Below are 12,258 nucleotides of genomic sequence, written 5' to 3' on the forward strand. Positions count from 1 at the left end.
TCAGCTCAGAAGCCTGGTCCTAGGCTTCCTGCACAATCTCCCATCTCAGTTACATAATCCACAAAACTGCCTTCCTTCCCAAATACATATGTTGTCAACTTTTCTAGAATTATGACTGCTGACTAAATTCTTAAATCATTAGTCAATGTTGCCAAAATTTGTTGTGCTATGTTCTTGGAGGTCAGTAGGACACACTGGGCAAAAAGAAAGCTGAGAATCAGATGATCAAATAATTTGCCTGAATTGAAAGATGAAGTACTGATTGTGCAAAATCATTTGGCTTTGTAAGGAATCATCACCTTTCAGGTCAAACTAGTTTGAAAACACCTTTCCTAGAGCCTCAGTTTCTGAGAATAAAATGTATGGATAATGTTCTTTTCCTCTTTGGCTTCCTTAAAGGCTCCCATTGCTGAAGTCTCTGTGCAGACCTTGGTTAGTAAAATTAAACTCCTTGCTCAGGGCCTTAGAAGTGCTCTGAACTCTGGAGAGAATTCAGACAAAAGCTATAAAGTTGATTAAAGAGTTAAAGAAGCAATAGAGACCAAGAAGCAAAAAACTATCATTGCTGTTTGGAAAAACAAGCACTAGATCTTAGTACATTATAACATCAATAGTGACTGATTATTCTTCCATTCCTCTTAAGATAGTGAAAAGAATTAACAAGTTAAAACTAGTGAGTTAACATTAAGAACTCCCTAAAAGAATGAGGCTTATTAAAATGTGTTGGATTCTTCTTTGATTAGTTTTAAAAATAGAATCCTATGACATCTAAATTGTTTTATGAATTGCTTGATCTAAACCACCTGAGGTCCTAACAGTCCTTCATCACCGTATGAAAATATCTTCCTCAGCAAATTTAACATATTACTCTTAAGTGAGTCATTTTTTTTTTTTTTTTTTTCTTCTGTATACAGGCCTCTCACTGTTGTGGCCTCTCCCGTTGCGGAGCACAGGCTCCGGACGCTCAGGCTCAGCGGCCATGGCTCACGGGCCCAGCCGCTCCGCGGCATGTGGGATCTTCCCGGACCGGGGCACGAACCCGTGTCCCCTGCATCGGCAGACAGACTCTCAACCACTGCACCACCAGGGAAGCCCGAGAGTTATTTTTATATTAGATACCAATTTAAGAACCAGCACAATAATTTCAGAACAACTGATCCCAGATGCCATCTAAGAAAATATGGGACAAGATTATTTTTTCTTACAGTTTACAGTTATCATCCTTACCTGTCCATGGGTATCACCTGCAGACTTGCCAGCCTCAAACTTTAACGCCAACCCAAAGTCAGCAATGCAAGCTGTCAGATTGTTTTTCAACAGCACATTTTTACTTTTGATGTCCCTTGCAAATAGAAAGATAAAGTATTCAAATTCAGTTTAAACAAGTTATCTTTTAAATTTTTTGACTGTAAGTAGGAAGAGAGACTATGTATGCTTTTAAAAAAAATAGTTATTTCAAAGTATGAAATACAGAAGAGGGCAGAGGGACAAAAAGTTTAAGTAAAGTCTCCAGATAGCTTGAAGCACAAGAGTACAGTGACCTAGTCGTATCCATTACATGGACAGTAAGAAGGAATTCTCTCCATAAAGCAGTTTTATAAAGAGCTGCCATTCCAAAAATACTGTCCAGCCTACATGTTATCTATGTCACTCCTAACTACCAATCATAAAATTGTTGTTTTTTTTAAGATAATAAGCATATTTCAGAGTTTATAGTTAGAAACTCTCACTGACACTGAAATTTAAAAACCAAAATGAAAGAATTTTCAGTTAAAGCTGAATTGGAGCTTTTTGCCTATTGGCGCAGGCCTACATTTTAAAACGGTCCCTTATTTTAATGGTTCTTATTACATTCACCAACTTGGCTGTACAAAAGCATCTGTACGAATGTATAAGAGAAATTTTTCACCATAAACATACACTGCTCCAGCTGGATCCTGGTGTTCCAAAAAGAGTAACCATTTTAAGGCAATCAGACATTCCTCTACACATTAGCCTCAACTAGCTAATTCCACACAATTCCTCTACACATTAGCCTCAACTAGCTCATCCTAGGGCTTACTATACCCCAGTAAGCTCAGTAAGCTTGTTTACCCCAGTAAACACACCGGTACCATGAGCAATGGTAAATTTATGTGTGCAGACACAAAGTGTGAGACAGAGGACGCATAGATTGACAACCACAAATGCTACAAAAATCAGTTTTAGACTCAAACGACTTCTAGGGACCCTACTTATAATAACCTTTGGGGGTTCCAAAGGATTAGTTCCCTATAGGACTAGGTGAGGCGAGCAAAAATCCAGGAAGACGGAGTTAGACTATGTAGGAAGGTGAGAAGGGAAGCTATTTCTGAGGCAGAAGTCATTTAAGGTTTTCAAAATCAGAATCTACGTTAGAAATTGGAATAAAAGTAATGCCTCCCAGCAACCTAAGACACCACCTGATGGCACTCAACTAAGTATTTGTTAAATGAATCAGGTAATTTAAAACATCCATCTTTAAACTGAATATAAGATGACAGACTGACCCCATGTTCAAGGAAGTTAAATACACAATGGCAAACTGAATCCCATGTTTAAGGGAACTAACGGTTTCCCTTTTAAGGATATGACAATTGTTGGGTCCAAGTACTATTTCTTCACTGAAAAAGAAAATTTAGTAAACCCAATTATTCAAATAATACCTCCTTCCACCTCAACTTAGGTAATGATCACATGGTCATTCAAAACACAAGCAAAAAAGATACTCAAAATCTCTCCTTAATTACATCCCCTTATACCCATTTATAATCATCTTTGAAGTAAATCATGTTTTGAGGTAAAACAGATTTCTCCTTTGAGACAAAGAAAATACACTTTCATTCTTAACTATGTTTTCGGAAATGAGACAAATTGAAACGTAAGTCAATAATTAACCTTTGACAATGATGTTAATATATACATTATCCAAAATACTTCCTGGCCAATCTCAAAGCTAATTTGAAAAACAAGTGAAAATCAATGCCTCCTATAGCATGATTAGGTAACTAGGGGAAAAATAAATTCTGCCCAGGGGATTTAAAGTTTAAATAATAAATACTGAATTATTGGGTAAAATAATATAAATTTAGCTCTACCTGTGAGATATGGCGGGTTTGTGGCCATCTTTTAGGCCAGGTATATCCTCATGTAAATATGCCAATCCTCTAGCCATGGTTTCTGCAATATGACACAATTCATTCCAAGAGACCACATTAGCCTTAAGAAAGTCTGATAGTGAACCCTAAAGAAAGGGGGAAAAAAAACAACTTATGTTCTTGACAAAAGCCGTATGTATATGGAGACTTTCCTTTTTACTTTTAAGAGGTCATGGAAAGCAACACAGTTTTCCTTTCAGTGAATAATATCCAAAACGCAATCTTTCTGGAAGGGTTCAAGTTTCACATTAATAAACATTTGAAAGGAATACCACTCATCTTTAAAGGTTTGCTACAAGCACAGTTGGTCAATTTCCCATTGAGAAGGCAAAATTTACAAAAAAAAAGAAAAAAGAAGATTATTGAAAATCTAAAGTTCTAGAAAATATTTTAAAAGTTAAAATATACTGACTATAGAGATGTTATAAATAGGACTAGGAGAACAAAAATTAAAACATATGAACAACAACTAACCTAAAGAATCTTCCTCTAGAGATTACTGCCAACCTTTCAGTCAAGAATTAAGGGAATTAAAACAGCCACTTTTTTCTGACAGTGATGAAACTGATTGCCAAGAAGATCACAATTTCCTACTCCATTAATGTATACTTTCATACTAACTCTGAAAGCAGAAAAATTGAGGAAAAATAGCAAGTGTGTTTTGGTGGTAATTACCGTACAAATCAGTGACTGATCAAAGGTCAGATAAATTTCCTGACCCTAGTTTTGTCACTAAGTGACATCGATTAAAGAATTTTAAGAAACAAAATTCAAGCTGAAAAAATGTCTCATGTAATAAAAGTGGACAGTAAATGGTAAATGAAAATTCCTAAGCATTGGCTATACTAAAATAATTATCTGTAAGAGAAGTATAATTGCAGCACAAGAAATCAGGGACAAAAGACTGGTATTATATAAGTAGAGGATTAGGTGAAAAACTTGTCATCTTTGTTCTTCTATTAAATAAATCATTTTTAAAGCAGGTTTTTATTTATAAATATTAACCAACTATAATAACACACTGTTCCCAGAAAAGTAAGTGAGGGCTTTGTAGCCAACATTAGGAAGTAAGCCAACCCTGACTGCACTGAGTTAAAATGGAAAGTAGTTTTACCTTTTCATGAAATGCTGTGATTAGCCAAAGATCCACATCAACACTGGTACCTCGTTTTTCTGCACCAATGAACTGTAAAATGTTCTCATGCTTCATTCCAGGCAAACTATAGACTTCATATTCATTCTGCCATGACTGTTTGTCCTAGAGTTAAAAAGAATAGTAAGAATGCAAAGAACACAGGCAAATAAACCATATCTAAGAGATTACTCAAGTAAGTTCTAAGGCAATTTTTTTTAAAGGCTAAGTATTAAGAGATTCTTTGGTTTTGTTTTGTCCTGTTTTTTAATAAAAGAAAACTTTGACAACAGGTAACAGTTACATACCAAATGCCTGCCCTGCCCCATTCCTTCAAACATACTTTTTTGTGTTTGTAATTTGTAAACACAGAAGCTGATCAGAAATACTGCACTTCTGAATCCTAACAATGGCAACACATTCCACATACAAGTTAGTACTACAGTGTAATTTTATCACGGTGTGAAGTTACCTGTGTTACTATTAAGAATAATCTCTCTGAGAGATGAAATTCAGGGAGAATGACTTCATCTAAATAGAAAACAAATTTTTTTCAAACACTAACAGCATGTCAAAGCTTCTTAACAAAATGTTTAGAATACCCTGTAGAGTTAATAAGAGAGTAATGGGGTATAAATATGCAATACAATAATTTGAAACACCACAGATTCACTTGTGCCTGCAAGTGATCCATACCTCTTACATGTCTACTTATAAAGGATTAGTTTCTTTTCACGACGGGAGAATAACGAAAGTGGGAGGCACCATAGCATAACGGTTAGGAACCCTCTGGATCCAAGCTATCTAAGAACCTTTGGCATGTTACATAATCATTCAGCTTCCTGATCAGCAAAACAAGGACTGTAGTGGGTGCCCCATAGGGTTGTTGTATTATACATATATTGTGTGTTATATTATATGTATGGGTAATAATACATATTAGTGAGTACTCACATATGTAAAGTACCTCTATCTGACACAACAGAACCATTCAGTAAAATGTTAGCTACTGTTCTTGTTGTTACTCTGACGTTAATAGCATCCAAATGTGCTTCTCTAATTTTTAAGCTTCCTCACATGAAATAAGAACCCTGATCTTCTTTGTGAATCTTGGCCCAAAAGACTTTTCTTTTGAGAACTAAACTACAGTTAACAGTAATAAAAAAAAAAAAAAGTAATAAACTTCTTCACAGACTCTACCAAAAAAAAAGTAATAAACTTCTTCACAGACTCTAAGGAACAGACTTTCAAGGAGGTAAGAGGGCAAAAATCTAGGTATATTAAGACAAAGCAATTGAATAATTTTGGTATAAGGAAGATCTACTATACAGGTGCAGGGGTGAAACCTGCATCAAAAAACCCAGCCAGGATCGCAATACCATGCACAGCATTAGCCACAGGTGTGTGTAAGCAGAAAACAGGAACAAAGGAATTATCATAGATCTATACCACCAACGGAGCAAAACTAAAGAGTATCTCAGAGGTGCATGAGACCAGGGTTTTATAAGGTTGGCCCCCTTTAATAGAAAAACAAGTCAACAGTAAACCAATTATTTGGAGTCTTGACTCAATGCCTCTGAAAATTCACCAAACAAAATCTGAAATGATTACACCAATACGCAAAGTAGAATAAAAATGAATCAGCCTGGTAATATATCTCCAAACAGCGATTCTAAAACAAAGCACACTACTCTTTCAATATTCTGTTTGCTTTTTCTGATAATGTCAATGGGACATTAAAAGTTAACCACTCAGGGCTTCCCTGGTGGCACAGTGGTTGAGAGTCCGCCTGCCGACGCAGGGGACACGGGTTCGTGCCCCGGTCCGGGAAGATCCCACATGCCGCGGAGCGGCTGGGCCCGTGAGGCCGCTGAGCCTGCGCGTCCGGAGCCTGTGCTCCGCAACAGGAGAGGCCACAGCAGTGAGAGGCCCGCGTACCACAAAAAAAAAAAAAAAAAAAAAGTTAACCACTCAGACGGTGAATTATATTTTTTAATTAGAATCCTCATCTTCACTTTGCATTTCTGTAGAATTTTTACTGGCAAAAAATCTCCTATATGCTTATGTATTGTAATTCCACCACTCTAAACAAACATGACTGCTGCACCATTAATTTCTCAGATGAGAAGGCAGACATAAAAGGGCTAACCACTTTCCCCAGTATCACAAAGAACCACCATGAAACATACGGCTTGTGTTTTCAGACTGTTTCTGAGTTACAATGACCTAGCCAGCTGCATCTTTTAAAAAATATATGCAGACTAGAAAACTGCAATAAACATACCTGTATTGGAAATATTTTCACAGCCACATATTCATTGAGTAACTGGGCTTTCCACACACAACCAAATCTTCCCCTTGCTTTCACTTCTAGTAACTGCAGTGGCTTCAAACCTAGTAATGGAGAAGGAGGGGGTGGTCCTGGGTCCTACAGATAAACAATAATAATATTATCTAAAGAGCAGCACATGACACATCTCGCTTCTAAATATCAGTATACTGAGAAATCGATTGACAGGAACGGTAGACACATACAAATGACATTAACTTCAATCTTGCCAAAACTGAATTCTCAAGCATTACTAATTATCTATAGTGATCAAAAAGCAAGAAACTTGAATTAAGAGTTTTCATAATAACATTCCTACTGCTACATATATATATATACATATATATATATATATATATACATAGCAATCAGGAGAAAAGATCTAAAATCTTTTTGATCCAGTCTCACTAATTCTCCTAAGATTTTTCTGTGACTTTCAGGATATTACTAATGGTGTTTTAATTTCATCCAGTTGATTATTCCTTATAGGATAAGGATTTGAAAAGTGCCAGATACAGCAAATTATGGCTATGTCTCAAAGAAACCACTCCTCAAAATCCATTACTTTCCCCAGTGAGTGTTTAAATCTTTCTTCATTAATATCAGAAATACCCACACAGCTATTCTCAAACACATTACAAATAGGTATTTCAAATACAAAGCACATAAAAGGAATATGTAAGTTAGTGTTGCTATAACCAAACTGCTCCATTCATTCTAACTTTTCCACCCGGTAACAATTTATCCCTTTGCTTATAATTACTTCCCAGAATTGATCTGAGATAGTATTAGTATTCTGGGACTCATGGGCAAAGAAAGTACAAATAATTCAGAAAATAAGTGGTCATCATATTAGATGAGAAGGTATGGAAAATGAAAGAGAAGTATACTGCTATAGTTAATTTTTTAAATGGAGCAACTATAATATATAAATAGGAGTACAGCATCACAAGGGAATCCTCCTATACAAAGTAGAGTGGCTACCCTTCGCTGAAAACATTGTATTAGTTAAATATCTGCAACTAAAGCAAGAGGTAGAAAGCCTTTTGGAAAGCTTCCAGAGGAAAGTAGTAACATGTTTGAAGGCCTGGGTAATGAGTATTGTTAGCAAGAACTAAAATTTCTGTGGCAACAGACTTTATGACACTGGGTGGCACCTAAGACACTTGGAGATTGTATGTCACCCCTTTATCAATGCATGTCTCTCTGCCTTTACTCTCCTTCCTTAAAACAAACAAACAAACAAACAAACAAACAAAAACCTCCTCTTCTAATGCCTCAGGACAGTTAATGCTCCCTTTAGGCATTATTCAGCCCCTGGATGCCACTCAAGATTTTTTAAAAGTTGGCATCTATATTAGAAAGACCCTCAGCAATAGAAACATTGCCAAGTATTAAAGAGAAAAAATAATGTAATTTCTTCTTCTAAAGTAGACAATCTTTCTAAAATGGTTTGAGAATTCCTATTTTAAAACAGTATGATAAACCAGAAGACTTCCTGTGACCCATTTTAACATCAGATATTTATTTTTTAAATGTCTGCAAAAGTTGCTTTTCCTTCACACATTCAAAACATGAAAGGTTAGTAGAGCTAAAGATTATTTTAGTTTAACAGAGTGACAAGAAAGTCAGATGTACGTCTTATAGAAGTATGGCCTCTCAAATTATGATTCTCAGTGGGAGGGGACACAAGACGCTCTGGAGAAGTTTTACCAGAACTGAATCCTCCCTCCCTCATTCCTTGACTGATCATATATATCTGCAATAAGAGACCCCACTGATCGTAGTATATGACTTATGTGAATGTGGAGACAGGAGGGAACAAGTTGAAACCACTCTTCTAGAGGCAAAGAAAACCACTCAGGCTCTAAGTTCAAGAATTATTGGATAACTGCAAAAAAGAATAATTGTGCTAACTAAACAAAGTTCACTTTGAAAAACTTTAAATAACTATAAGGTTAAAGTCAATGATTCCCCCTCCTTTAGAGATAAGTTAGAGAAGTTGAGTTTTCAAAGCAGGGATGACAAAAATTAAAGTATGCAGATAAGGGTAGAAAGCTGAAGAGGGAAAATAACCAGGTAAAGAGTAATATAGCACTATATGTAAACACTAAAATTTTTAATAAATTGACTGATAATGTCTCTTTAGAGAACATACACATTATCCATTCTCTATTCTAAAGAGTACCAACCATATGGATATGATTCAGTCTATAAAATAGGATTTAGATGACTTAATCCACACCTCAAATTAAGAATATGTCGGCAGTTCAAAATAAGACCTTACTCTGTATGACAGACTCTAGGTACATCCACCTCACTACAAATAACTCAATTTCATTTATATTCCATTGTATATATGTGCCACATCTTCTTTATCCATTCATCTGTCGATGGACACTTAGGTTGCTTCCATGTCCTGACTACTGTAGCTGATTCATGTTGTTATAAAGCAGAAACTAACACACCACTGTAAAGCAATTATACTCCAATAAAGATGTTTAAAAAAAAAAAAAAGAATACCCAAAATAAGACTTTAATATAATATTAACCTTAATTTTAGGAAACAAAAATTTCCAATGCCTATGTTTAGAATTAAAAAAAAAAATCACTGAATGTTTTCCAAATGCGTAGATAAACTTAAAAGTTCCCGTAAGTTTCCAAGACTCTGTTTACAAAGTTTGTAAGCTACCGTTATTTCAGTAAGAAATCTTAGATCACTCTCCTAATGAAATCCCCATTATAGTCAGCATTATATATTAACAACCTGAAAATATGCTTTGTCAAAATTACTTATAAGTAAAAAGCTTAAATTTAGGAGAGCACAGGCCAATTTTCAAAGGGTAAGAAGAAGATCTACAAAGGCACACTCCTACAAAATGTCAAAACTTTTAGAAGTGATAATTCTACAATTCTTAGAAAGGTTAGGTTCAAAAATGAGAACTCTGTAACAGATTACAACTCTATAAAACCTACACTACCAGTCAATATATCTTTTTGCTTTTCTAATAAAATGTTATTGGACTATTCTTCTAATTCATACTTTTCAGTTCTTCCATTTAACAGCTTACATCTAAAAGAAGTTTTAACCACTTCCCTCATATCTAGCTTTTACTTATCCTATAATCTAAGAATATTATAAGTTACTTTCTGTTTATTAACAGCATTATACTAATTTACCCAAAAAAACCTCATACTTGATTCTAGGAATAAAGATTTATACCCTTAAAATATATGAGAACCTGGGGAGACAAATTCAGACTTAAACTTCATAATGACAACAACATTCTGATATTATCCATAAAACATGGCTTTGCCCTGCTACAGAGAAAAACCACTTTTGGAAGGGTAACTATAAGGACTACAGAGTTCCTGAAAACTTTCCCTAAGTTCCAGCTCTCTTCCAGCACCCATGCTATTTTGCACAGTTAAAAAGATATTCATTAGAACATGGCTCTGATTACATCTCTTCTTTACCCACTTGTATGTGAAAATTATGGCATCAGAAGACATGTTGAGAAGCGACAAATGACAATAGCTGGAAAAAGTGCCCCCCACCCCAGCACCACTACCCAGTATCATTACTATAACCAACAGTGGATAAAAGATTAGAGGTGAAGAGCTGTAAAGCAGTCTGTGATCATTTTACTTATTCTGCGTTCTCCATATGAAAGGTGAATTCTAATCTAAATAAAGCCTTAAACTTCCAGACAGCAAAAGATCAAGTTATACTTCTCTAGCCAGTCCATTTGCTAAAGATCCCAAAGATAAAAGAAACTACCTGAAAATATAGATTTCACATTAAAAGATAATGGATTCGACCAGAAAGTCAGCATCTGTTAAAAATGAGCACAGGCTGACATTTGACATACTATAAAAATTAAGCAATACAAGGTTTGTAAGGCTAAAAATCTAGCCATTAGGTGTTAACTTCTAGTCAACTAAAACAGTTGTGTTTCTACATTTCACCTTAGATAAGTATAAACGCTGGTAACAATTCTTTAAAACCCAAAACTATTATTATGACAAGCCAATCATGTTTTTAATACTAGAAGTGGAAAAAAAAACTACAACATAAATTTATAAACTATAGAGGATGGACAATAAAGCAACAACAACAACAAAAAATCTAAGAACAAAATGTTTAGTATGTATCCACAAAAAGTGCCACAACCATAAAACAAACATCAATGCATCTTACCTCTATCATTATATGAAAGGCGTGCTTGTGAAGAAAAAACACAGGCAAAAGAAATTACGATTTATATCCAGAATGAAATGAAAAATGACACATCAGTTACAAAAGTGAAGGAAGGAGAATAATGGATTTAGCTTTTTAGAAGCTGGCAATGATCCAATGTACCATATTTTTTAAATGAGAACTGAGAACACTTTCCTTATAAACAGAGGAAAGTAATATATTCTTTTTTAAATCTTGGACATTACCTATCAGATAAGAGGTATTATTATATAGATGACTCTAGTATGACCCCAAGTTACCTGATCCAATGGACTTCAAGCCAGCAAATAAACTAAACCTAGTCTTAAATAATTGTTACTTATTTTTCTAAGTAGTTCTAAGGACTAACTATAAGAGTTTTTTTTTAAAAAAGCAATTTAGCTGAGAAGCTATGCGTTGGAATTGGACTCTGGACACCAGAGGGCAGTACTGCCTTTAACAAAAACTGTAGGAGCAGCAAAAGAAATTTTTATATAGCTAGAGTTAAGTTCCTCAGACAGTTGTCCTAAGAATCTAGAATCTCCAACTTCCTGAACTGCTTCATTCCCCTCTCATGGAAGACAGGAGAATCCTTACAGTGAGACAAAAAAACATTTCTAGTGCCTATGTGAGTGTGTGCAACTAGGGAAAGAAAATAAGATGGGAGAAGAGTAAGATCAGAACTGAGTAGAACACAGTGACAGACCAGGCCTACTGTTAACTACTTCCCCAGCTACAATCCAGAGTGAAGAGGTCAAGCAGTGGTGGCCCTGGAAGGAAGCATCCATGCATATTTTTCAGGCTCAGGACACTCAGATACTGATAAAGAACAAGATTTTCATTTTCCTAGTCATCCCACAACAGGTAAGGAAGGGCCCTAATTTAAAATCAAGAGAAATATTGTCACCAGTGTAAAGAAAGACTTCGAATTCCTCCAAACACTTGACTATATTTCCCAGTTTCCAATATTTCTACAGAGAACAAATAGCACTGACGAAAAAGATTTGACAACTTGTTTATATGTACCAGTTGCTTAACTAGTTTTTCTTGCTTCTTGATTTTCTCCTGTGATAATGATTCAGGATTATTTAATAATTCATCTAAAAGGCTTAGCTAATCCCACTATCAAAACATTTTATCAGTACTTCAAAGTAAAATTCATCCCTTGAAAGAAATACATGCCAAATGAGTAACTAGACTGTAGCTTTCAAGGCTTAAACATCTCTGTTTATCTTTTCATACCAGTGCTTTCCGAGACAAAGATGCCACTGTAATAACACTGGGCAAGTAGGTGCTGTGCATGCATCTTACCAAAAAAGTGTACCTTTGCTCAATATACCTCTCAACAAATGAGTATTAGAATAAGCTATAGAACGATCCAAACTAAACAAAAGACACCAAG

General features: G+C 35.3%; 1 protein-coding gene across 3 annotated transcripts in view; it reads right to left on the reverse strand.

The window, feature by feature from the left end:
• The window catches only part of ACVR2A (activin A receptor type 2A), an 87,146-nt gene that overhangs the window by 9,973 nt on the left and 64,915 nt on the right, over positions 1 to 12,258 (reverse strand). For all 3 annotated transcript variants that reach the window (XR_004350726.1, XM_032637482.1, XM_032637483.1), the window contains exons 5-8: positions 6,593 to 6,736; positions 4,291 to 4,434; positions 3,117 to 3,262; positions 1,228 to 1,342 (exon numbers count right to left, since the gene is read on the reverse strand). Coding sequence is in view for 2 of the 3 variants with exons in the window: in XM_032637482.1 (XP_032493373.1) it covers positions 1,228 to 1,342; positions 3,117 to 3,262; positions 4,291 to 4,434; positions 6,593 to 6,736 (549 nt within the window). In the remaining variant the exon portion in view is untranslated. The remainder of the gene's footprint in view (positions 1 to 1,227; positions 1,343 to 3,116; positions 3,263 to 4,290; positions 4,435 to 6,592; positions 6,737 to 12,258) is intronic.

This window comes from Phocoena sinus, chromosome 7 (assembly GCF_008692025.1).
Source record: "Phocoena sinus isolate mPhoSin1 chromosome 7, mPhoSin1.pri, whole genome shotgun sequence".
Taxonomy (NCBI): domain Eukaryota; kingdom Metazoa; phylum Chordata; class Mammalia; order Artiodactyla; family Phocoenidae; genus Phocoena; species Phocoena sinus.